At 41.6% G+C, this 27,524-nt stretch overlaps 2 protein-coding genes across 4 annotated transcripts; both read right to left on the bottom strand.

Annotated features, from left to right (window-relative positions):
- Positions 1–177: 177 nt before the first annotated feature.
- Positions 178–1,326, bottom strand: H1-4 (H1.4 linker histone, cluster member). Its single transcript, XM_012458564.2, has one exon. It carries the CDS (start codon positions 1,262–1,264, stop codon positions 605–607), a length of 660 nt encoding a protein of 219 aa, XP_012313987.1. The 5' UTR covers positions 1,265–1,326; the 3' UTR covers positions 178–604.
- Positions 1,327–14,973: 13,647 nt separating this feature from the next.
- Positions 14,974–27,478, bottom strand: LOC105721501 (histone H2A type 1-C). Of its 3 annotated transcripts, none has more exons than XM_064363067.1 (5): positions 26,824–27,478; positions 23,346–23,429; positions 18,767–18,883; positions 17,724–17,841; positions 14,974–16,591 (listed from the first exon to the last, which is right to left on the bottom strand). In XM_064363067.1, exon 1 carries the CDS (start codon positions 27,334–27,336, stop codon positions 26,944–26,946), a length of 393 nt encoding a protein of 130 aa, XP_064219137.1. In that variant the 5' UTR covers positions 27,337–27,478; the 3' UTR covers positions 14,974–16,591; positions 17,724–17,841; positions 18,767–18,883; positions 23,346–23,429; positions 26,824–26,943. The 3 variants fall into 3 exon arrangements, with proteins under 3 accessions (XP_064219137.1, XP_064219138.1, XP_064219139.1); XM_064363068.1 differs by having other exon boundaries at positions 18,809–18,883; XM_064363069.1 differs by lacking the exon at positions 23,346–23,429.
- Positions 27,479–27,524: the final 46 nt, after the last annotated feature.

The raw sequence follows: 27,524 nt of genomic DNA, 5'->3' as shown, positions 1-27,524 counted from the left end.
CTAATTGGAACATCCCCCGAAGCCTGGCACAAGCCCTTTATCCAAGTACTACATTAAGGAACACATCTTTTATGTAGTGACAGCTTCTAACCTTTAGTTACATTGCAGTGGTCTCCAAGCATTTGACAAACAGCGCTTAGGCAATTGTGTCTGTACTACGCCCCTGGTGTTCTGAGACATATGCTTCTGCAGAGTGTAATACGTGGGAGTGGCATGTGTTCTACTCGTCATTTTCGGAGCAGTGGAGACCCAGTGAGGAAGCCCGAAAAACCCAAACTTACTTTTTTTAACCCATGCTATTATTTACTGGCCAGGTCCTGCTGGAGATACCGAGACGCGTTCGCTCCAGAACTCGAGAGCGCAATAAAACCACGATGACGCCACTACACTCGAGCTTGGACGACAGAACGCTCCAGACCTAGCATGCTCAAAGACTTCTCTCTCCCGACTATCTTCCCGGGAAGACCGCCCCTCCTTGGCGTCGTCTTTCTCCCAGCCACGCCCCCTAAGAGTGCAACAGCTCTTTTACTGATATGGGTGGGTGGCTCTGAAAAGAGCCTTTGGGTTGTGTTGAGCTTGAAAGCAATTGGCCAAAGTTAACTTCTTACTTTTTCTTGGCTGCCGCCTTCTTTGGCTTGGCTGCCTTAGGTTTGGCGGTCTTTGGTTTAGCCGCCTTGGGTTTCACCGCTTTGGCCTTCGCTGGGCTCTTAGGCGCCTTTTTTGGCTTGGCTGCTTTCGCCTTTTTCGGGCTTTTCGCTTTTTTGGTTCCAGCAGCCGCAGCCGGCTTCTTCGCCTTCTTTGGGGTCTTCTTGGCGCTCTTCTTAGGGGTTGCTGCACCCGTTGCCTTCTTAGGCTTCTTCGCCGCTCCCGCGGGCTTTTTGGCCTTAGCCGCGCCTGCCTTTTTAGCCTTAGGCTTGGCTTCCCCAGAGGCTGCCTTCTTGTTGAGTTTGAAAGAACCCGAAGCGCCGGTGCCCTTAGTCTGCACCAGGGTGCCCTTGCTCACCAGGCTCTTGAGACCTAGCTTGATACGGCTGTTGTTCTTCTCCACGTCATAGCCAGCTGCTGCCAGCGCTTTCTTGAGAGCGGCCAAAGACACGCCGCTGCGCTCCTTGGAGGCGGCGACAGCCTTGGTAATGAGCTCGGACACCGGGGGCCCAGAAGCTTTGCGCTTAGCCGCACCTGCGGACTTGCGGGCCTTCTTCTTGACGGGTGCCTTCTCGGCAGGGGCCGGAGCAGCGGGCGCGGCAGGCGCAGTCTCGGACATGTTGAAGGCAGGCGTGAGAGAGAGCAATTCGAGCCGGAAGCAGAGGCACTGGCCGGGACTCGGGCCGCGGCGCTGCGCCCGCCCGTTTATATAGGGCGGAGCTGCGCCGTGATTGGTGCGCTGTCCAGCCCGCCTCGCTGGCAGCCGCACAGTGTCCTCTCGGATCCCGAGTTGTGTTTGTTACACCTCAAAAAAAGCCAAAAATATAAAAATTGTCTACACCGAACTGCCAGATTTTTCTCAGATAATGATCCCCGAAGCCTCAGGCTTCGCGCAGATCTCAAATTATGAGGAAAGCACAAAGCCTTGTGCCAAAAACTTGCAATATTTCCCACCGTGCTTGGCAAATTTCAACTCAGAGAAACAAAACTTTCTATTTTCTTCGTAAATTATAAACCGATCTTTAACTGTGGAGTTTTCTGACCTCTCAAATATGATTCTCCAAGTGGTTAGCTTCTTATATGTCCAAAAAGCATGCCACTGGCATTAAGATTTTTATTACAAATCTGCACTTAAGTGAGGGAAGTAACACAGGCTCCTCGGAGAGTCCTGCCTATTGAGCCGAGGGCATTTGAGTTCATCAAACTGATTTAGTTTAATGCCAAACAAATTATTGCCCATTTGGGATTAAGTTTTGGACCCCTGGGACATCATTCTATGCAGCCATGGTTTTCTGTCCGCTATACCTGAGTTTTTAAACAATTCCTTTGGATAATTCTTTCCCTTTCTGCTCCCAAGGGTTGGGGGCGGGGCTGTTGCTTCTCTCTTCCTCTGGACAACTGCTCCATGGATTGAAATACCTTGAATTCGAGGTATTTGGGAACGAAGGGAAGTCCAAAATATACTCAGGGTACAGAGATGAAAAAGGATTAATTTTTAAATGTGATGTTCATAAAGTCACTAGAAGTGGAGGTGCACTTTAAGGAATTTGTCTGCAGCCTTGCTGAATGCTTTTGGCATATGCTTCAGAACCAAATTGCAATATAGTATTTTAGAGCTGAAATTCAAGCGTTGATGATAAGGGAAAATAAATAAGAAGAGTAGATTGAAACAGATCTACTCCCATTATTAGAGAAACCCAGCCCCTATTATTACTGAATAGTTGAGGAATGACCAGTCCACTCACCATGCATGGTTTCAATTCCCCTGAAGACTGTGTCCCAATGTTTCCCAGAGTGCCATAGAAAGAAAAATAAGTGACATGTAGTAATTAAATGACAAGTTCAAATTTCGATCTCAGAAGCAGAGCTTTGAGAACATCTAAGCTACTATAAATCATTGCCCTCTGAAAACATCCTTTGAACAATGTGTGAAAGAGTGAATTTCTTTAGGTAGTTGCCCAACCAAGAAAAGTGTCCGTACGTTGGCGATGAAAGCATCATCAAAAGAATTATTTCTGAAAAACGGTATGGCTGGAACAGTATGGGTGGAACTTCAAGCCACTTATCATGGAAACTAAATAAAATTTTGCCCACTGCTACAAGGTGATATGATACTATTCTGTGGATGTCGCTGCTTGTAACATGGTATTGGATATCACTTTGAATTTTAATTTCATTGCTCAAAATCTCCAGACACAAATTCTGCTGCTGAAATAAAGAGAATATAGAATTTTGATATAACATGAGTGAAATGTATTAAAATAGTACTGTTTAATGTTGAATTTGGTATAAAAGTGATGTAAATTATCAATGTGTTTAATATCTTAGTGTGTAAATATTTTCAATCTAATTAGTGCACAACAGTGCAAAAATAAATGTGCCCTTTGCTATTTATTTAAATAAAAAGGGAGATGGATAAATCTCTAAAACAGAATAGGGAAACTGATTATATGGGCATTTGATTACAGAATAGTAGAATTCTACCTTTTTAATGACAACAAAAACATTGTAAATGACTGAAACTTACACGTAACACACTGAAGCTTGCTTTCACTGCCTCACTTTATCCAGTGTATTCCTTATGGCTAGGAGGAAACTCTCCAAATTCTGTGGTCTTTGAGCTTTCATTGCTTGCCCCTCTAAGGTGTGGTGTGTTTTCTTTCTTTATTTTTTTTATTTTGAGATGGAGTCTCACTCTGCCTAGGCTGTAGTGCAATGACGCGATCTGCGCTTACTGCAGCCACCGCCTCCGCCTCCACATGCAAAGGCTGGGTGCGGTGGCTCACACATGCAATCCCAGCACTTTGGGAGGCTAAGGCAAATGGATTATTGGAGGTAAGGAATTTGATACCATCCTGACTAACATGGTGAAACGTCGTCTCAACTAAAAAAGAAAATAGAAAAAAAAAAAAAAAAAAAAAAAGGCTGGTGTTGTGGTGAGCGCCCGTGATCCCAGCTACTCGGGAGGCTGAGGCAGGAGAATCGCTTGAACCTGGGAGGCGAAGGTTGCAGTGAACGTGCCAGTGCCGTCGAGCCTGGGTGAGAGATTGAGGATTGGCTGCTAATTAAATCAAGCACCTATTTGACACTTTTCTGTGATGAAATAAGAGTAATACCAAAAGACCTCACTTTCTTCTTGATCAGAAGGCTGGCTATCTCAAAACTAGCCGTGTGCACATACACACATGTTCATGAGTGTCTTTATTTATTTTGAGACGGAGTTTCGTTCTTGTCGCCCAGGCTGTAGTGCAATGGCGCAATTTCGGCTCACTGCAAACTCGGCCTCCCAGATTCAAGCGATTCTCCTGTCTCAGCCTCCCAAGTATCTGGGATTACATGCGTCTGCCATCACACCCAGGTAATTCTTGTTTTTTTACCTGGTAACAGTGCAAGACTCTGTCTAAAAAAAGAAAAAAGAAAAGATATCCATGCTGAATATGACCATATATTGGGAAGATGGGGTCAGCACTAGTTCAATCTTGACTTTCTTTGATTCACACCTGGCTGGCCACTGTAGCGGGCTCAAGGAGAAAGGAGAGTAAAGTTCCGCATTCAATGAGTCATTATTTTCCAACCACAGAAGGCAGACTGGACCATGGCTGCCTGTAGACGACTGCAATCCTCTAGTACAGCATCTACATTCCTTATCCCTTTTTATCATGTTTAATCACAGTTATATTTTCCATTTTTTGGCTACTGTACTATGTACTATCTGCATCCCCCGACCCCGCCGCCACACACACACAACTGGGCTGCAGCCTGAGCTATCTGCATTCTTTAGTCAATGTAACAATCCTCTCTTATGGATAGTTATCTCCACTCTAGAAAGGAGAAAACGAGCATGCAGAGGTTAAGAAATTCTCTTGAGAAAACTGTTGCTAAGAGGCACTGTCCAGGTCGGGCTAGGTGGAGGCGGGCGGATTGCTTGAGCTCAGGAGATCACAACCAGCCTCGGTGAAACCCTGTCTCGACAAAAATACAAAAAATCGGCCGGGTATCGCGGAGTGCGCCTGTAGTCCCAGCTACTCGAGAGGCTGATGCAGGAGAATTGCTTGAATCCAGAAGGCAGAGGATTCATTGAGCCGAGATTGCGCCATTCCACTCCAGCCTGGGCAACAGAGTAAGACTCTGTCTCAAAAAAAAAAAAAAAAAAGGACATTCCAGATTCCAGTGCACATTGGTTTTATTTCAAAGCCTGTACTCTATTAAGCAGTGTTTTCTTAAGCTGCAGATCTGAACAAGCATGTAAAGTTGTGAAATCAATTTAGTTGTCAAGGCCAAAATATTTCTCTTTTCAGTGAATTAGAATCGAATATAAAATACCAGTTCTCACTGCATGTAGATTTAGTTATATACACAAATCTTTGTATTAGGCCCTTATGTAAAAGACATTTCTACTGTGCCTGTTCACATGTCCAGAGGGGTAGTATGTCTTTCTTATGCAATTTCATGAGCTTTTATGGTCATAAAATATTATCAAGTATGTTGTTCTTTAATGAGCTAAGAAAGTAACTTTTTATCATTGACATTTTTAAAGCCCCTAAGGAACCCTGAGTCGTGGAAAATGGGGGACACTCAGATCTTTTTTATTTTGAACATGATAGGAGTAATATGAAGCTACAAATATGATTATAAACTAAGGGGAAAAATGTGATTTGAGAAAAATTGAAAAAAAGAGAAGATTGTGCATGGTTGCTTTTACCTCACAGTTCTGTACTTAAAGAGTGTAATTCCGAATTTCTGTATTTTAGTATGATGTTACCATGATTGCTTTATTAAAGACAGAGTTTGGAAAAGAGGTGCTTTATACTAGATAGATATATTATCTTCAGCATTGTTTTTCTTTTTACTGAAGTCAATAATTAAAGCTCTGGGTTGCACACCCACAGTTATTCATCACAGCAATGTTTGGAATTGTAAAATATTTCAAACAACTTTAATGCTCCAACATAAGAGAATTGATGGATAAAGTAGGACACATTTACACAGTACAGTAATATGCAGCTACAAAAATGACTTTGATCTCCATAAAGTAGTATACAGTGAATTCCAGGATATACATTTAAGTGATAAGGCAAAGTACAAAAGAATATATACATAATACAATGAACTTTACATTGAAGAATCCTGGCAATCACTACCTTAACTAACTAAGGTAAACATCACAAAGTAAGGAGACATATGTGTATTATGAACTCATTGCATTGAGAAGGACATTTTATCGTTTTGGATGTATTTCCTGTGAAAAACACATAAACTCACTCCACTGGAAAAAAAGGGAAATTCATCCAGGGATATTCTTCAAAATAATTGATCAGCACTCTTCAAAAGTGTGAACATCATAAATATAAGAACAGACTGCAGAACTAATACAGACTTAAAGAGACTAAGAAACAAGTAATGACTAAATTCAATGTGAGATCCAGAATAGGATCCTGAGACAGAAAAAAAAAAATAGTGGGAAAATGTGTGATATCTGAATAGGTCTGATGTTTAGTTAATATTTTACCAACTTAGTTAATATTTTGCAACTTTTTGCAAAAAAAAAAAATTCTCTTACTATTTTACAATGTTAGAATACTTTTCATACATGGTAAAAAGAAAAAATACAAAATACCAAAATGTGATATAGATTCTCCATAGTGGTGGAAAAAAAAAACAACATAGTAACACTTAAGGGAGGGAAGAAGATAAAAGTTAAGTAATGTTGGAAAACAAAATTAATTGGATACTGGCTGGGCGGGTGCAGTGCCTCTCCTGTAATCCCAGCACTTTGGGAGGCTATGGCAGGCAGATTACCTGAGGTCAGGAGTTTGAGACCAGCCTGGCCAACATGGCGAAACCCTGTCTTTACTAAAAATACAAAAATCAGCTGGTTATGGTGGCAGGCATAAATCCTGCCTTTAAGGTCAAAACAATCTTATTATTTTAAATACATACTTACTATAATCCTGCCCTTAGGCAAATTCTCTATGGTCTTTCTGCCCTGAGGGTTGGGATGGGGTAAGGGTGAGTGGGCAGATTCACTAACTTGTCAGGAGACTTGGCTTCTGTTTATAAGTCCCTATTAAATGTTTCTTTCTGAGAAACTGGATTTGTCATCTTCCTTCTTATGCCTCTCAGTTTCCTTGGCCTTAGGAGGCAGATGTGCATAGAACTAGCAACGGAGGTACATGTTTTAAGTGTAATATACCTGTTTAATTTATGACAGTTACAATGTAAGTGTAGTGGATGACAATTAGACTATTGCAACATATTCATAAAGTTTACTATAGGCTACATTGGTTTTGGCGATATAAGCAACTTTTCTGTTCAGTTTAACATTGAACCTATAATCATTTTTAAAAACAATCTTTTCAGCATCTATTTATTCAAACTTCTGGCCACTGTCTTTGGAAGAGGTGGTTTAATGAATACATTGCATTTGGGCTTCTTGTGTATCTTCAGTTTTTCAGTTTCTCTCTTTATCTGTGATACTTACTGTTATTATTTCCTCAATATCTCTTTATTTTTCCTTCTCCATTCCCCTGATATTATATGAATTTGTTGGTTTATAAATGTAAGGATTTTTGATTTACACATAATCACTAATTTATATGCGGTAGCAGCTTTGCATAGTGTTTCAACAGATCGAATCTTGTGTAGACTCTATTGCTACATAACAAATTGTCCCAAAATTTAGTGGCTTAAAATAGTAGTAAATATTCATTACGTCACACAGCTTCGATGATTCAGGAATTTGAGGATGAGGGAACAGTAGTTTCAACATGGGATCTCTCATGAGGTTGGAGTAAAGATATTTGCTGGGACTTTAGTCATCTGCAGACTTACACTGAAGAATGGGACTGGAAGATTCCCAGATGGCTCACCTGGCTAGCAAGCTGGTGTTGGCTATCAACAGAAGACTTCCGTTCCTTGGCACATGACACCCTCTGTAGGGCTATACGAGGGCTCAGTATCTGGCAGCTGGCTGTCCCCAGAGTGATTTAAGAGAGAGCAAAACAGAAGTCAGAATACCATTTATGACTTTGGGAGTCACAGTGTTTGTTAGTTTCATAGGTCGGAGCTATCCAATTTGGGAGGGAGATACACAAGCCCGTGAATACCAGATGAGAATTTATTGAGATATCTTGGAGTCTGGGTATCAGAGTTCTGGAGACGTACTACTCCATTTCAATCTACTACTCCATTTCAATCTCAATTCTCTTTCATTTACTAGGTGACTTTAAGAAACTTACTACACTCTATTTCTCAATTTTATCATGCCTAAAATTTGGACAGGAATATTGCAGTAAATTGTACTATTGCTCCCATGTTTTTGCCTCCCTTTTTGGGAGTATTATATATTCCTGCCCATTGACATGGGTTTACAATATTCCTCTCCATATGAGGAGCACTCTGTCCTACTACCTGTATATCAGTCTTTACATGTGAGCTGCTTTGCTTCTACTCAATAAAATATGAGTAGAAGTAGAATGTGTCCACTTTCCTGCAAAATCTTTGAACATAATGAGATCCCTTTATGTCAATTTCTCTCAGCCTGGATCTCGCTATGAAGAAGATATGTTTCAGAGCCATTGCTGATCCAAACAGAAATAGAATTTGAGCCCAAAATAACCCTTCTTGTTATTATCCACCAAGATTTGAGGAGTTGTTATGTAATTTGACAAAAAACTTCATGACGACAACTATTACCTACTTTAGTAGGATTGTTGCTAGGATTAGATAATATTTTTGAAGTGCTTATAACAATGTCTGGCACATGGTAAGAATATTTATTACTATGATTATTCAAACCTAAATTCACATGAGAGAGGTTTATAAACCATACCATTACTTTATCAATTTATAATTAAAGAGACTTTTATATTAAAAATAAGTATCAGAGATGTTTTTATTGCATTACTTTCTGGTGTGGAGACAAAGATACAAATTAGAAGATAATTTCTGAGCATAGAGTTGTAATCAAAGACATTTTCATCAAGCAGTGGTCTCTGATCAGTCAGGTTTTCTATCCCGGGGACACTTGTGTACTGCATTCTGCTCTGTGGAAAAGATACAGTGAACAATTCACCATTCTATGAATTCTTCCTTTTCTAGGTGAGCTCCAGTCTTCCTTGTTCATAGTTGCTCTTACGTGAACTGTCCAAATTTGCTGTATGGAGACTAAAGTAATTCAGTCTTAGATGCTAATCTGCCATATTGACTCCTGAATAATCCCAGTTCTGGGAATGCCTCTAAGATTACTACTTTCACCTACTTACCATAAATAAAGTTTGTTAATCTGCATTGCTGTTTCATATTATGAATATGGCTCAGTGTATTTACTTATCTAGTCTAATCCTCACGGACATTCTCATGGTTGTATAACCTGGAGGAAATTTAATTTTCTTGACTCTTCAGGCTTGTGTCTCTAAACTGTCTCATAAGAAATTTGATGATTCTGAGGCCACCATGCTGTGTGAAAACCAAGATGCATGTGGAGACCATGTTTGGGCATTTCTCTCCTCACTTCTTCTCTGTTTCCCCCGCTTCTTCCCTCCCCTCTCTAATTTCAGTAAAGCTGAACACAACCTACTAACTTGACTTCATAAATAGCAATCAGAACACTGAAGAAATACTAGGTTATAGACATGATTTTTTTGTTTTGAAAAATGGTGGTGGCCAGTCACAGTGGCTCATGCCTGTAATCCCAGGACTTAGGGAGACCAAGTTGGGCAGATCACCTGAGGTCGGAGTTTAAGACCAGCCTGACCAACATGAAGAAACCTTGTCTCTACTAAAAATACAAAATTAGCCAGGCATGGTGGTGCACTCCTGTAATCCCAGCTACTCGGGAGGATGAGGCAGAATAACTTGAACATGGGAGGTGGGAGTTTGCTGTGAGCCGGGATCGCGCCACTGCACTCCAGCCTAGGCAACAAGAGTGAAATTCTGTCTCAAAAAGAAAAAAATAAACAAAAGAAAAATGGAGATAAGAGTATAAGGGTTATTATAAGGACTAAGTATTTGTCTTAATCCTTATAATAACCCTTATACTCTTATCGACATTTTTAGAGGTGGGTATGATTTTGTCTGTAGAGTACATACTATGTGCCTAGAATAGTACCTAGCTCATAGTATGTACTCCACAGACAAAATCATACACAAAGATGTTAATTGCCCATGTTCTTACAGCTAAGATAGCTGGCTCTCTTCCTGAGATTTTTCTAGTAATGAATTCTACTTTGTAAATTATTGTTATCGCAAGTACCAAAAAATTTTGTTTTCCTAATTGTTACCTTTATTCTTTTTTTTTGTCCTCTGAGACAGAGTCTCACTCCTGTTGCCCAGGCTGGTTTGCAGTGGCATAATCTCTGCTCATTGCAGCCTTTGCCCCTTGGGCTCAAGTAATCCTCCCACCCTAGGCTTCAGAGAAGCTGTGGCCACAGGTGAACGCCACCACGCCCCACTAATTTTTGTATTTTTTGAAGAGGCAGGATTTTGCTATGTTGCCCAGGCAAGAATTTTATTCCTAAGCACTCTTCCTTGATTTTGAGGTGAGGTAGAAAGCAGAGAGTGGACTAAAAAACACTAAGTGATTTGTAAGATAATGCACTTATTTTATGAAGTCATGGCATGATTCATGTCAGCTTTCCTCATAGTTTCTACCAGTGACACTCACCTTCTGGAATACGGACAATTCAGGCTTTTATGTTTTCTGTTTCTTTCTCTTCTTCCCACTTTAGTCACATAAAATGCTTCCACCACTTCCCAATCTGAATGCCGTTCCTAAACATTCCTTATGGAAAAATTCTAGAGTTCCCAATATGCAGAGATTTAAGGGACCACAGATATCACAAATCCTCCCACTTTACAAAACAAGAATCTTGAGCCCAGAGGGGTAAAGGTATATCCAGAAGAAGTGACCATCCTCTAGATTTCCAGCAGTATGAGGACCAAGTCAGATATTTAGGACTGGCAAAAACTCCCAACTGTGCTCTCTGCACATGAGTTGCTCAGGAAAGGGCAATGCTCATTCAATCCTACTATTTGTCAGGGCATAAGTACAGTCCACTCTAGAGATTTCATATAGAAGAAATTAAATCGATGTAATTTGATAAACAGGTGATGAAAGAGTGGAGAGACTCAAGAGAGGCGGTGAGGGCAACCCACAGATAAGTTGCAGCAGAAAGTCGCCACCTCTGTCCTCTAGAAACAAAGGGAAGAGGTGATGCTGGAGTCAAGCAGGAAGAGCACAGTCTGGTAAGGCAGGAACTGAGACCAACAGCAGAAAGGCTCTGTGGTAGCACTGGAGTGAAAGTACCAAGGAAGCTAGAGAAGCCTCAGGAAACAAAGAAAAAGAGATATACTCTGGCCCCACCATCATCTTTCATCAGTGCCACTCATTGGCCAATTCTACTGGAAACTAAAGAGCAAGGAAACCTGGGAAATGTAGTTTCCATTGAGGAACAGCAGCATCAGAGAGTAAATGGGCAAGTGATAGAAAAATCAGAAACTCAAACACAAATATTTCTACAATTTTCGATGTCTAGGCATGTGACCCTGTACCTGCACTTAGCAAAGTGCCCTAGAAAACACAGAGGTGCACTTCCATTTTTAAGGATATCGTGTTAAGAAGGCATTTTGCCTTGTTTTGAACAGGTTGTGATTTACCCAGTGTGGCAGGTATTCTCTAGGATGATCCCTGCCTCTGAGGGTTCATCCTCTGGCATTATCTCCTTTCCTGTGTGCTGTGCCTAGGAACTTGCTTCTAACAAATAGAATATGTCAAAAATGATGGTGTGTCATCTTTGAGATTAGGTTACACGAGGTTATGGCTTCTTTCTTGTGCCCTCCCATTTGTTCATTCTTTTGGAAGAAAGTCAGCCATGTGTGGTCCACTGTCCTATGGAGAGGCCCACATAGGGATCTGAGGCCTCTGGTCTAACAGCCCTGGAAAGAATTGAATCATGTGAAGGAGCTTAGAAATGGATCGATTACATGTAGTTTGGATAGCATAGTAAACCATAATAAATTTGGGCAACAAGGAATAGCGATCTCATCTTGAGGCACAGCTTCTGATCTAAAAGTTAGACCCAAGCAGTCTGGTTTCTAATCACAAAGACAGAGGACTGATCCACAAGTTCTGTAGCATGACACAAATGTGGGCCCACCAGAAACCAGAAGCTGAACTCTTAGGTCCTACACGACTGAGTGCCACTGTGGCATCTGTGGCATGTGGCAGTAGGGCCTCCACATATTTCAACACTACCCAGTGCAAAATAGGAAGGAAACTGTTCTAAAGTGCTCCTTTAAAAATAGCTAATGTTAAATGGAGAGGAAAGAGAGATAGTGGGCAAACAATGGATGACAGAAAGGGGGGCATAAATGGAAAATCACAGAGAGAGCTATTGGTTTGTGACTTTCATTAAGAGCATTTGAGAAGATGAGATACAAGGTGATTGGAATAATGGTTTAAAAGTTAAATCCTAGCCCCTTAATGAAAGCTTATATCCACTCATTTCCACTGTCCACCACCTTCCTCTGAATTTAATTCCTCTCATGGCTTCTGCCTGTCTTGTCAGCAGGCACAGCGTCACTTATGCCAGCTGGAAGTAGTGGGCAGAGGGTTGCAGATACACAGTGCCTGTTCTCCTGCAGCCTACGGAGCCCTGAGCCCAGGAAGTGGGTAGCCTGAAGCACAGAGGGGCTGTGCTCCAGAAAGGGACCCACACACAGCCTGGGCTGCTCCTTTTCATAGTGAAAGCATGAAAGCGGACTTGATAAAGAGAATAAACATTTTCTGTGTGGGTGTCAGCTGAGAAAGCCAGACTTCCAGCACCTGGGAACATTGGCTGATCCTCCCACGGGGAAAGAAGCATCCATTGTTCCCAGTTCATTGCCAGGCAACCCAGAGAAAGTCCCTGGGGTCATTGGTTGAAGAGCTCTGCTTGCATCTTTAGGGTGCCTTTGCTCACTGCATTCCTAGCTATGCTGTTGCTGACAGTTCACACTCCCAGCATCACCATCCATGAGACCACTTTCTCAGAAGGCCTCCCTGCCCCTCTGACAGTGGGAAAATGGTCATCCGTGGGCCTTACTGTGAAGGTGAAATTCAAACAGGTGAGTATCTGCAAAAAGAGTGTTCTAGGCTTCCTCATAAAACTGGGAGAGCAGACATGAAAACAGCTGAGGTGGGAAACAATATAGATATATATGCAGTGAGTACAGCTCCTAGGAAAGAGTATGGAAATTTAATCAGACCAGAAGCATAGGGATCACTTGAGAGAGGCCCCTTCTGGGTAGGAAAACAGCACAATAGAGAGACCCCATGTGCCTGTGCCGGATGGAGTTGGGGAGTGGGGAGACAGAGATGAGGTTATCATTACCAGGAAGAAGCAGAGAATATTTATGGCAGTGGTGTGCTGATATATGTTTACTGGTTCTCGAGGAACAAAACAAAAAAAACCCTGATATGCCATACGCTAGTTCCCATGGTACAAATACTGCCATTATGGCCAATTTGACTACCAATGTTACACTGGCCACAGAGTAGAAAGGAAGGAAAGCTTCAAAATGCCACTTAGATCTTTAATTGGAGATCAGAGAAAATGACAACGTGAAGGGCAGAAATGTAACTCGATGTGTGCATGTGGAAAAGCCACTGACTTGTTTCCGTCACCATGTCTAAGGCCAACCAATTCAGAACCCCAGCCTCTTCATCTTCAATATGAAGGAACTGTCCTAAAGGAAATGCAAGTTTCTTTCTGTGCTTTCATTGATTCTTTCCTCCTACAGGGCCAGTCTACCTAGGGCCTTCCTCATTCTTCTTTCCTATGCCAAGATTGCTCAGGGACCCAGTCAGGATGAATTCTCCATGTCCTCACTGAAGGTAGGAAGTCAAGTTGAACCAAAAGCAGAATGGGCAGAGTGGGGGGCATCCTGTTTGGAAAGCCTCTGCTTCTGGAAAGGTGGCTTAGCTGAGCTACAAACATGCATGCCCTCAACTGGGGCTGCTGCTTCCGAATCTGGAGTTTACTTGGTGGGAGGTGTGTGGTTACGTTCCACCACCATTCAACATTCCATGTGTATCAGGCTGACTCTTCTAAAAGCTTCATTTAGCCATGGGGGCAAACTGCAACCAGAAGCAGTTAGTATTTAGGCATAAGAATCCCTATTACTTCCATCTCTGCAGGTGGAAGCTAGCAAATCTCTGCCAGAAATCCCAACATCCTCTCCTGCGTTCACTTTTTCCACATTTGAAAATGATAGACAGATTAGATACTCTTTATATAAACTTGCACATATTTATGTCAGGTTTCACAAGGAACAAAGTGTTTTCTCATGTGCCATCTCATTTGATAGTTGTTCACAACTCTGGGAGGTACTATTATTTTACAGAAGAAAAATTCTGACATGGCATGTAACTAATCCCATCAGATACTTGGTGAGTGGCAGGGCTGGAACAAAAGCTCAAGTATTTTGGCTCTAGCTTCTTGTGTTTTTCCAGAACACCTGAGTGCATGTCTATGCAGGATTGTGTGTGTGTGTACACACAAAAAAACCCACTTTTTATAGGCTTATTGTATAGGCCTTTCTTGCTTTTTGAGACAATGTCTTGCTCTATTGCCCAGAGCTGGAATTTACTGCTGCAATCATGGCTCACTGCAGCCTTGACCTCCAGGGCTCAAGCAATCCTCCCATCTCAGCCCGAGTAGCTGAGACCAGAGTGCAGCCCCACCATACAGAGCTAAATTTTACATATTTTGCAGAGATGTGGTTTCGCCATGTTGTCCAGGCTGGTCTCAAACTCCTGGGGTCAAGCTATCTGCCTGCCTCAGCTTCCCCAAATGCTGGGATTACTGGCCTGAGCCACAGTGCCTGGCAAGGTATTTCTTAATAGATTGGGTGTCCCTTCTTCCAACTCAGCCCATGAGATTAAGGTGGCTGTCTGACCAGCTCCTGAAAATTCAGGGCCAGAATTGAAATTTCCATCCTGAGTGAGCCTCATGAATTCATGAGCCATTTATTGAGTGACTATTTGCCAATAAGGCATCCACTGCTGTATTCTCAGCTCTCAGCATGGGTTCTCAGCATTCAGAACCATGCTGGGAGCTGGGAATACAGCAGTGGACCATACAGGTGCCCAGCCACCAGTACACACAGATTTTTTAAGAGTAACAGAGACAGTCTTAAAACCAGACCTTGACTACAGATGAAAAAGAAGGCAAAAGAGGGCAGGCAGGTCAGGAGGATGTTTCCTAATTCCTAAGCAAGGAAGGCAGGAAATGGCAATTTAACCAGGGAGGTGTCCTAGGCAGAAAATTAATGACACATGCCTTCCTCTCCCTTTGCATTACACCTTTTATTTCCTTATGCCAGAGTGGAATTTGTGAAATCTGCTTCTATTACATATCATTGTATATATTACACATTAAGATCGTGAACATTACAAATAAAATTATTTCAAAATTAAGAAATTACACAGTACAATTAAAAGTAAATATAATTTCAAAATCAAATTATTTGTGCTAATCTTCAGAGCACCAAACAATTCATAAACATGATCTTCATTTTAGAGGTGAAGAAACTGAGGTTCGGAATAACTAAATGATGGTCATAGTTTTCTTTTTGTTTTTGTTTTTGAGACAGAGTCTCATCTAGGCTGGAACACAGTGAACTTGGCTAACTGCATCCTCCCGCTCCCAAGTTCAAGCAGTTCTCCTGCCTCAGCCTCCCAAGTAGCTGGGAATACAGGCACATGCCACCACGCCTGGCTAATTTTTTGTATTTTTAGTAGAGATGGAGATTTCACCATGTTAGTCAGGATAGTCTCCTGACCTCAAGTGAGCCGCCCACCTTGGCCTCCCAAAGTGCTGGGATTACAGAAGTAAGCCACAATGTCTGGCGCACGTAGTTTTTAGAAGAATCTTGAGCCTAACCCAAGAGTAACTGGAATTTTCAGTTCACTTACCACCATTCCAGCAGAATAGCACAGCAATTTCAATTCTGCAGTAAATCAGGGTTAATAATCCTAGAACTGTTTGATAGCAAAATACTGAAACAAATCAAGTGCCTACCAACAGGGGACAGGTTACATAAAATATAATGCATTTGCATGATGCAATACATGGAAGTTCCGCATGTTCTCATAGAGCTGGGAATACAGCAGTGGATGCCTTATTGGCAAATAGTCACTCAATAAATGGCTCATGAATTCATGAGGCTCACTCAGGATGGAAATTTCAATTCTGGCCCTGAATTTTCAGGAGCTGGTCAGACAGCCACCTTAATCTCATGGGCTGAGTTGGAAGAAGGGACACCCAATCTATTAAGAAATACCTTGCCAGGTACTGTGGCTCAGGCCAGTAATCCCAGCATTTGGGGAAGCTGAGGCAGGCAGATAGCTTGACCCCAGGAGTTTGAGACCAGCCTGGACAACATGGCGAAACCCCATCTCTGCAAAATACGTAAAATTTAGTTCTCCAAGATAGATTGTTATGAAAAGGGCTAGTGCAGAATAGTGTATGCAGTCTGCTACCTTACAAGAATGAAAAAAGTGAAGATCACACCTATCGTTCATTATTGACTGACATCAGCAGGAATGAATACCGGGCAGATACACAAGAAAAAGAAAGTAATCCCCTGGGATAAGTTGAGGTGTGGACTCTCTATATCTTTTTATTTCAAATTGTTTGAACCCTGTGGATGTACTACTTACTTTAAAAATTAAACACATTTTGTACTCAAAATAACTTTCCCTCGATAATATTCTTTCTCTATTTTACCCTCCTTATCCCCCCCAACATGATGTACAATGTTTTTAATATAAAAACTTGCAGATGCAGAATCAATCAATGATGCAGGAACATTGATGCCATCCATCCACTTATTCCTTAGAATTGGTAGGTTTCGCAGGCACTCAGGATCCTGGCATCTCTCTGAAATGAGAAGCTTTTGCAACCTAAGAAAGAAGAAAAAGTGAATATATCTGAATACTTCCTTCCTGGCCTTCCTTATACATACAGGAAATCTTACACATCCTTTTCTTCATAATGAGTTAGCTTCTTTACAGGTACCAACCCTTCTCAATTTCTCAAATAACTCCCTGTGGTGTCCTATCCTCCAGGCTAGACACTCCAATTTTGCTCTTCAAATAGGGTTGGCACATTAAAAATACTGAATGTCCAGTTAAATCTGAGTTTCAGATTAACAGCAGGTTTTTTTTTGTGTTATTTTAAAGTATAGGATGTCTCATGTAGTATCTGGGGTGGTGTAGCGAGGGGCATACTTAAACAATTATTTATTGCTTGTTTGAAATTCAAATATAATTGGGTATCCTGTATTTTATATGGCAAAGTTATACTCTGATTCCACCTGGAGGAAGCTAGTTATGTGCACTTGAACTCATTAGGCCAGAGGCACAAGAAGTACCAACCCCAGTGCAATTCAATAGAATTTTCTGTGATGATAGACATGTTCTATGCCTGCGTACCCAATACAGTAGACATAAGCAACTTTAAGTGTGGTGAGACTGAGAAACTGAATTTTTGATTTAATTATTTAAATTTAAAATGTCACATGTGGCTAATGGCTACTGTATTGGGGAGCACAGCTCTAAAAAGAATGCCCTTCAATTTAGCAACTGGGATTTAAGATCTAGTGATGGCTAAAATGACAGATAACTCAGGAATACACTCTTAAGTCTCTGCAGCTTAGATAGTGAGTACTCCATTTCTGCATGAACAGGTTTTGCTGTCAACATAATCATTCCATTTTTTTTTTCCCTGTATTTATTGAAGATCTATGGAAAGGATGTGAAGGCCCAGGGTACACGTACATGTGAAAAGCACAGGGAAGGTTAGGTAGAATTCTTCAACAGACTTATCATAGTAGATAAGAGTGTTAACTGAATAATCTCAGCATTAGAATATAAAAGCTGGGGCCAGGTGCAGTGGCTCAGTACTGTAATCCCAGCAATTTGGGAGGCCAAGGCAGGAGGATTACTTTAGGCCCGAATTTGGAGACCAGCCTGGCCAATGTTGGAAACACCATCTCTAGAAACACAAAAACTAGTCAGGCATGGCAGTACGTACCTGGAATCCTAGCTACTTGGGAGGCTGAGGCAGGAGAATCGCTTGAACCTGGGAGGCAGAGGTAGCAGTGAGCTGAGACTGTGCCACTGCACTCCAGCCTGGGCAACAGAGTGAGAATCTGTCTCAAAAAAAGAAAGAAAGAAAACATAAAAGATGGGAGGTTCCATTATCACAAAATAAACATTAAGTGGATGAAACAGCACAGATTTGATCACGCAAGCTGTGTGACCATTTTCTTTCCATGATTTTAAGTAAACATCTATTAACCCTAGACCCAGAGCATATTAAAGTGAATTATTTTCTGCATAATGCCATCTAGTAGAGAACAGGCCCTTAAAAGAATTAACAACAATCTAGATAACTTAGACTTATCAATATACATGAAGTCTGGAGAGGTTAGTGCAGAAACTAGGAAAATGGTAAGAGTGTGGAAAACAAATGGGGTATAATTCTAAACCTTACTCTGTTCCTGGTAGCTGGGTAAGGTGAGGAGGTAATGTATTAACAATGATTTATAGATATACATTTTTATATAGAAATTCAGATAATGACACTCTGGGCAGTGAAACAGCTTTCTGGGCTAAAAAATATCTATTCTCTGTTTTTTTTTTTTTTTACCAGATATTTGCGTTCCCACTAAGTGTCAGGCCCTCTGGTAGATGCTGGGACATAAAAGTGAATGAATAGACAGACCAAATCCTTAGTTACGGAGCAGAGTTTAATGGAAAGAGGCGAACAACAAAAATCTGATAAATAAAACTTCAAACTGCATTTTAAAGAATCTAAACACGATGAGTAATAGAACATAATTTGAGGTGGGAAGAGGAGAAAGCTTACTTTCTTGCATCTCTCTTTATACTTTAAGTTAAAAAAATAAATAAATATTTGGCCATGCGTGGTGGCTCACGCTTGTAATCCTAGCACTTTGGGAGGCCAAGGCAGTAGGATCACCTGAGGTCGGAAGTTCAAGACTAGCCTGACCAACATGAAGAAATCCCATCGCTACTAAAAATATAAAATTAGCTGGGTGTGGTGGTGCATGCCTGTAATCCCAGATACTTAGGAGGCTGAGGCAGGAGAATTACTTGAACCCAGGAGGCAGAGGTTGCAGTGAGCAGAGGTTGTGCCATTATACTCCAGCCTCGGCAACAAGAGCGAAACTGAAAAAAAAAAAAAAAAAAAAACTTGGTTATTTTAACAGTCCACACAGAGATGTTTATAAAGGTTAACCTCTCCTCACCCCATTCTATTAGGTTGTTGCAAAAGTAATTGCGGCTTTTGCCACTGAAAGTAATTATAAGAACCACAATTACTTTTGCACCAACTTAAGTTTCAGCTTTCTTAATTAATGTCATAGGTTTTCTTCCATACAGTTCTCTATTTACTCTTATCAGTTGTGTGTGTGATTCTGTTTCACTGGATTATTGTTTTGTGTAGCTGCATTAACATTCCATAGTGTAAATAGATGTCTCACTATGTCAATAGCATTCTTATTTATGGTTATTTAAATGTTTTACACGTACGATTAGGTTTTTTTTCCCCTCATTAGTTTTTATTTGTTTTGTTTTGAGACAGAGTCTTACTCTGTTACCCAGACTGGAGTGCAGTGGTGTGATCCTGGCTCACTGCAACCTCTGCCTCCTGAGCTCAAGATATTCTCCTGCCTCAGCCTCCTGAGTAGCTGGGATTACAGGCATGTGCCACCGTGCCTAGCTAATTTTTGTATTTTTAGTAGAGACAGGGTCTTGCCATGTTGGTCAGGCTGGTCTGGAACACCTGACCTCAAGTGATCCACCCACCTCAGACTCCCAAAATGCTAGGATTACAGGCATGATCCACCATGTGCGGTCTCTCATGACTTTCCTTACACATAACCTTACCTAGTGGGGCCTTCATTCTAGATTGTTCATTCTCCCTTTCCAAGTGTCTATTAATGAAATTTGCTAGATACTCCCAGGAAAAGTTCTCAGAAATTATATGACAATGGCAATTCTTCCTCATACTTGGCGGTCCTGAGTATTACTAGCTTTAGTGATTATCTATTCATGGGTAAGAAATAGTATCCCTTTGTTGTATTATTATGCATAATTTTGAACTACTAGGAAGGTTTTGTTTCTCGTTTTTCATTTGTAATGGCCATCTGAATTTAATACATGATATAAAATACCATTTAATCATTTTTTATATTATGTTGTTTGCCTTTTTACTAACATTTTGCAGTTCTTCTTTGTAAATTGAGGTTATTAACCCTATATATGTTTTTGAAATCCTTTATCCCACTTTATTGCTCCTTTTACAACTATCTTTATATATATTTTGCCTTAAGCTACTTTTTTGCCTACATAGTCTATGTCCTTTCCTATATGGCTTTTGTGTTTCCTTCTCACTTAGTAATGACACCCTCCCCCTGTTCCCCCCCACACACAATTAGCTATACAAAGGTTCTCCTAAAATGTCATCTGACATTTGTTATTTCATATTCTCAGATTTTTAATCCATTTATGTAGGTCCTTCTTGCTTAGTAATAACACCCTCCCACCCTCATTCCCAAATACACACACACACACACACACACACACACACACACACAATTAGGTATACATACAAAAGGTCTCCTAAAATGTCATCTGATATTTGTTATTTCATATTCTCAGATTTTTAATCCATTTTGGTGGTCTACTTTTTTTCTGAAAAAGAGCTGAGACCTGAGAGTGAAAAGGAGCTCACCAGAAGAAACATCAAAGAACAGGCATTTCAGAGACTGAGACCAAGAAGGTAAACGTCTTGAATCAGCTCAATCTGTGAAATGCCTGTTGTTGGTGGGAAGAAACCAGTGTGGCTGGAACAGCAAAGGAGAACAGCAGAAGAGATAAACAGAGGCCAGAGGTGGTCACTGAGTGGACCTTTAGGTCTTGGTAAGAAGTATGGAGAAAGAATTTAATTGCATGTATTGAACATGCAGGTGACCTGACTCACAGATACTTTGGGTTTGTAGAGATGAAGGAAATGCAGCAAGTACCACTATTAGAATGTTGATTTGAGTAAATGGTAGTGTCAGTTACTGAATTCAGACGAACTGGAAGGGATAACAGGCTTAAGGAGTACAATGTTTATTCTGATGTCTTTGAAGTATTCCGGGTAAAAGCCCTATTAGAGTTCTAAATGGAGACGTCAAGCAAAAATGTGGATACACACATTTGCATTTCAGAAAGAGACAGGCTAGAGATGTAAAATTGTAAGTTTTCTGCATATAGTCAGTCTTTGAAAAAGCCATTAATGAGACAAAACAGACTGGGGACCAGAATCAAGCTCCAAGTTTCTAAAATTTAGAGCACAGCTCAGTCTGGTCATTTTGAGGTGAATGCTTAATGACAGGATAATTTGTTGTAGTGTAAATTTAGAGCCATACACTTTTAGCTCTGATTATTAGCAAATACAACAAAAAATGGTTATGGTTATCTGCCAGTGTCTGTGAAATAATCTATAAGCCAGAAAGAAGTCCTCACCAGAAACTGAACAAGCTGGCAACTTGGATCTCAGACTTCCAGCCTGCAGAATTCTTAGAAAATAAATGTCTCTGGTTTAAGCTACCAATCTGTGGTATTTTGTTATGGCAGCCCAAGCTGTCTAACACAGATTTTAGTACCAAGGAGTGTGATGCTGCAGCAGCAAATACCTAAAAATGGGGAAGTGGCTTAGGAAATTGGTGATGTTTGGTAAAGTCTGGAAGAGTTTAAGGTTCACGATAGAAAAAGCTAGTTGTGAAGGGCCTATTGATAGAAATATGGACATTAAAGTCAATTCTGGCAAAGGCTCAGAAACGAAGCAAGCTGGAGAGAAAGCTTCCATTTTCTTAGAAACTTAGATGCATAATGATCATGAATAGAATGTTGGTTAAAATATGAACATTAAACAACTCTAGTGAGGTCTTAGATCAAAATGAGGGACAGGTTTTTGGACACTGCAGAAATTGGTCCTTGTTAGAATGTGTCAAGAACTTGGCTGAATTACAGTCTTGTGTTTACTGGATAGTAGAAATTATAAGCAATAAAACTGAATATTTAGCAGAAGAGATATGTAAGCAAAGTATTGAAGGTGTGGTTTACGTCCCCCTTATTGCTTATAGTAAAATGTGAGAGGAAAGAGACTAAATGAAGAAGCAATTTTTAAGCAAAACACAATCAGAAATTGGAGATTTGGAATAGATTTCTCAATCTATCCATATTGTAAAAATTGAGAAAGCTTTCCTTAAAGCTGTATGGTTGAACAATTATTTCTTTCTTTTTTTTTTTTTTTGGAGACAGAGTCTTGCTCTGTCATCTAGGCTGGAGTACAGTGGCACATTCTCATTTCACTGCAACCTCTGCCTCTTGGGCTCAAGCAATCCTCCCAAGTAGCTGGTACTACAGTTATGCACCATCACACCTTGGCTAATATTTTTGTTGTTGCTTAATGGGGTTTTGACACGTTGCCCAGGCAGTCTAACTCTGTCACCCAGGCTGTAGGGCAGTGGCAAAACGTCAGCTTATTGCAACCTCTGCCTTCCAGGTTCAAGTGATTCTCCTTCCTCAACCTCCTGAGTAGTGGGGATTACAGGAACCTGGCATCATGCTCAGCTAATTTTTGTATTTTTAGTAGAGACGGGTTTTCACCACGTTGGCCAGGCTAGTCTAGAACTCCTGACCTCCAGTGATCCACTGGACTCGGCCTCCCTAAGTGCTGGGATTATAGGCATGAGCCACCAGGGCTGCTACTTTCATCTTAGACTCAGAGTATGGATAGCATAGGGTGAGGGTAGAAACAGGTAGTTAAGGCTGACTCCAGCTAAGTTTCAAAGGATGCCCTGCAGAACTGTGTGGGAGAGTCCCTCACAGACAGCTGCCTGGGTGGGACCCCACCAAACTGAAAGAATGAGACCTCAGGCAGAGCAGATAGAGTAGACCACCCACAGAGTCAGAGGTGACGCTGCAACACAAGTGGGCCTGAAACTCAGGAATTCAAGCCAAAGAGGAGTTTTCTTAAAATCTAACCGAATTTGCGTTGCCAGGTTTTGGACTTGATTAGGACCCATTATGCCTTCCTTCTTTCCTATTTCTCCAATTTCAAATGGGAATGTCTATCCTATTCCTGTTTCACCACTACACCTTAGAAGCATGTTATGTTTCTGGTTTCACAGGTTCAAAGCTGGAAAAAAAATTTGTCTTCAGATGAATCACACATTGAGTAGCACCCATAACCTTATTTAGATGATTTTTAGGTAACACTTTTAACTTTAGAATTGATGCTAAAATGAGTTAAGACTTTCAGGGGGCTGTTGGGATGGAATACATTTATCTTGCATGGGAGGACACACATTTTGGCAGGCCAGGGACAGAATGTTATAGACTAAACCGTCTCCTGAAATTCATGTTAAAACCCTGAACCCCAATTTAACTGTATTTGGAGATAGGGCCTTTAGGAGGCACATGAAACCAAAGATCATAGGATAGGGCTCTAATCCCATTAGGGCTGGTGTCCTTATAGAAGATAAGGAGACATTTAGACCTCACTCTCCTCTCAGGCACCAAAGAAACACCATAAACACATAGTGAGATGGCAGCCATCTGTAAGACAGGAACTCACCAGAAACTATGTTGGCACCTTGATCTTAAACTTCCAGGCTCCAAAAGTATAAGAAAATAAATTTCTGTTCCAAGCCTCTTAGATCTGGGGGGAAAAAAAATTCTGTTGTTTAAACCATCCACTTTCTGGTATTCTGTTATGGCAGCCTAAGTAAGCTAAGACAATGAAGGATGTGGCAAAACTTTAGGTCCCAACATCATACCAAAGAGGCTGGAGTTTAACACACTTTCTTCTTTCAACTGTAGGCAATGTGTACAAGTTGTAAATTCTCAGACCTGTTGGCTACCTTACTTTACCCAAGCTACAACTCAAACAACTATAATAATAACGACCAATGAAGTTCTGACATTTCTTCCACATGACTATACTAATTCAATGGCTGATAATTCATTTTATGTTGAAATGTACATGCCATATTCCAATTTCTGTTGAAGGTGCAATGGTTATATTTACTCTTTTTAAAATAGATTTATCAGGTTAGGCAGGGTGGCTCATGCCTGTAATCCTAGCACTTTAGGAGGCTGAGGCAGGCAAATAATCTGAGGTCAGGAGATTGAGACCAGCCTGGCCAACATGGAGAAACCCTGTCTCTATCATAAATACAAAAATTAGCCAGGCGTGGTGGCACACACCTGTAGTCCTAGCTACTTGGGAGGCTGAGACAGGAGAATTGCTTGAACCTGCGAAAAGGAGGTTGCAGTGAGTGAAAATCACACCATTACACTCCAGTCTGGGTAACAGAGCAAGACTCCATCTTGAAAAAATAAATAAGGCCTGGGGTGATGACTCACGCCTATAATCCCAGCACTTTGAGAGGCCTAGACGAGTAAATCACGAGGTCAAGAGATCAAGACCTGCCTGGCCTACATGGTGAAAGCCCATCTCTACTAAAAATACAAAAGTTAGCAAGGCGTGGTGGCGCAGTCCCAGCTACTCAGGAGGCTGAGGCAGTAGAATCGCTTGAACCTTTCGTCTTTCCCTTAAATTCTTTAGAGATTAGGAAGCCATGGGTAACATTCTGGTATGTGGACAAAGTTTAGCCATTATGTATGGCTACTCATTCTAGTTTTCTGATAATAATCTCTTAGGGATATTGAAAATAGTCAGCAGTTTTAAGTACTTTTTTCCTGGCCTTGGAGCTTAAGACAGTTCTTTAAGCAGTTTTAGTTTACTCATCTCAAGATTCAGAATAAGGATAAAACCTATCTCTCAAATTGTTGCATTAAATGAATTAACACACTAGAAGCTCATTAAATGTACCTGGCACACAGTAAGTGCCTAATAAGCCATCTCTTTTATGCAGCCTGTGTTCTGATTTCAGAATCTACACTTACTGAGCCAGGCTCTTTTCATTTCAAGTAGCAAAAGTATACAAGGAAGAGATGGAGGCATGAAGAGGTTAAGCCCTAGGCCAAGGTTTCTCACCTATTGGGAGGTGGGATCAAAGGCAATTTGGCCTGGGAATAAAAATGATTCCAAGGCCCATATAAAGCAATTCCAACCTAAGGATCCAAGTTCTCAGACACACAAGAAATGCTTAGGGGAAGAATCCGGTCCTCACAGCACACTCTGGCCAACAGCCTTGTGAAACCAGACCTTCCTCAATTCTGATGATTCTTACCCCAGCTGCCCATCAGAATCCTTGTAATTTTAAATTATTCTCAGAAAATTCTAACATGTGACCATTAAAAGCGATCATTTGCTTTTATGCCACTTTGTTTTCACCCAAACGGTACCTTTTCCTTTGAGGGTAGTTGTAGGGAAAAAAGGGGGTAGAGGGAGGGAAGGGCGGAAAAGCCTGGACCCGCTCCAAACCGGTGCCAGTATCTGGGAAGTAGGAGGTCAGCAGTAAACAGCTTCTACTCGGATTATTATTAATATCATCTTCTGCCACACAGTCAGGTTTGGAGGCTGGAAACTATTTCATGCAAAACGCTTCAATGGAGTTCCAGAAGCATTTGACTAAACGACTGAGTCTGTTTGGCCAGTCTGAGCAGATGGGCGCTGAGGCATAAGTAAGACTTACCCTCCTAGACTTCCTTACCCACTTATTTCCGAACACAGTAGAAACTGGACGGGTGCAGTGGCTCACGCCTGTAATCCCAGCACTTTGGGAGGCCGAGGCAGGCTACCACTTGAGGTTAGGAGCTTGAGACCCTATCTCTACTATAAATACAAAAATTAGCCAGGTGTGGTGACATGCACCTGTAGTCCTAGCTACTCGGGAGGCTGAGACAGGAGAATTGCTTGAACTTACGAGAAGCCTGGCTAACATAGTGAAAGCCCATTTGTACTAAAAATACAAAAAATTAGCCAGGGATGATGGTGCACGACTCTAACAGGTACTCGGGAGGCTGAGGCAAGAGAATCGCTGAACCCGGGAGGCGGAGGTTGCATTGCAGTGAGGCGAGATCGCGCCACTACACTCCAGCCTAGGCAATAAGAGCAAAACTCCGTCTCAAAAATAAAGAAAAAAAGGCAGAAACCGAGATCTGGAAGAAAACCTCAGCGAGACTCACAGATTCCAGGAAAATAGGTCCCTAGAAATTTGTCTATGGTCCCTTAGAACTCCATATCCTGTGAGTGGCGCAGCTGTCACTAGATCCCTAGAAGCAAAGAGGCTTTTATGTTTTTGAGACTGTCTCACTGTCGCCTAGGCTGTTGTGCAGTAGCGCGATATCGGCTCACTGCAACCTCCGCCTCCCAGGTTCAAGCGATTCTCCTGCCTCAGCCTCCTGAGTAGCTGCAACTAGTTACGTGCTACGACGCCCAACTACTTTTTGTACATTTATTTTTTATTTTTTTTAGTTACGGGGATTTCACCATGTTGGCCAGGTTGACCTCAAATATCTCAAACTCCTGACCTCAGGCGATTCGCCCTCCTCGGTCTCCCAAAGTGCTACAGTCACAGACCTAAGCAGAAGCAAAGGTTTATTGAAAGGCCACAGGCCTCACTGTATCCCCTTTTCTGGCCGTACTGGAAATCTAGACGCTTGAGCCTCTTAAAATATTACTAACTTGATTTCGTTGAATGTCAAACGTTGTTCTAGATTAGGGACACCTTTCAACTCTCTGGTTAAGTATTTGACAGTATGCTCTGCACATTGGCAGGAACAGAACCTAGAAATCTTACAGAATTACGAAAGGCAGGCTGCCTGCAGCCTAAAATGAAAAAATAAAATGAGGACTAGTCAGAGGACCAAACAAGGTTACCATCACACTAGTGTTACCTTCAACTTTTTTTAAAAGTAATCAGAAGTTTTTAGACTACGAGGAATCTCTGCATATAAACTACAGTTAGACACTATGATCGATTTACAAAACCTTAACTAGAATATTTCGTTAGAATATGATAGTGCTTGACATTACATACATAGCTCACCTACTGTTACATACAAACAGACCAACCTTTAGTACCAGCGCTTCCCAAAAAACTTAAAAGCAGGAATACACTTCAGGGTAGGATAAATTAACTTACCTTAACACTTTTCCTAGCACCTACAAGCAGTGAGGTTAGCTCTTCCTTTGAAACGGTAGGGGGGGCTCTGAAAAGAGCCTTTGGGTTTGATAGCTTCCGGAAGCTCAGATGCCTATGAAATCACTTGCCCTTGGCCTTGTGGTGACTTTCTGTCTTCTTGGGCAGAAGCACCGCCTGGATGTTAGGAAGGACGCCGCCCTGAGCAATTGTCACCCGGCCCAGCAGTTTGTTGAGCTCCTCATCGTTGCGGATGGCCAGCTGCAGGTGGCGCGGGATGATGCGGGTCTTCTTGTTGTCGCGGGCCGCGTTGCCCGCCAGCTCCAGGATCTCAGCGGTCAGGTACTCCAGCACCGCCGCCAGGTAGACCGGCGCGCCGGCCCCGACCCGCTCGGCGTAGTTGCCCTTGCGGAGCAGGCGGTGCACGCGGCCCACGGGGAATTGTAGACCAGCGCGAGAAGAGCGGGATTTTGCTTTAGCGCGAGCTTTGCCGCCCTGCTTACCACGACCAGACATGGCAGTCAGGAAAAAAAAAAAAAAAAAAAAAAGCACCAAAACAAGAAAACTAGGCTCACGCGAAAACAAACAAGATCAGGAAATATGTAAAACATGGCTGCTTTTATAGCTATTTCCTGGGGAGTAAATACGACATTCTGATTGGCCGGTAGCAATTGCCAGTCAGGTGGCCAATAGAAAAGCAGCAC

The sequence above is a fragment of the Aotus nancymaae genome, unplaced genomic scaffold (assembly GCF_030222135.1).
Source record: "Aotus nancymaae isolate 86718 unplaced genomic scaffold, 86718_ANA_hifiasm-v0.15.2.pri h1tg000051l, whole genome shotgun sequence".
NCBI lineage: Eukaryota > Metazoa > Chordata > Mammalia > Primates > Aotidae > Aotus > Aotus nancymaae.
This window is presented reverse-complemented; position numbering and strand designations above follow the sequence as displayed.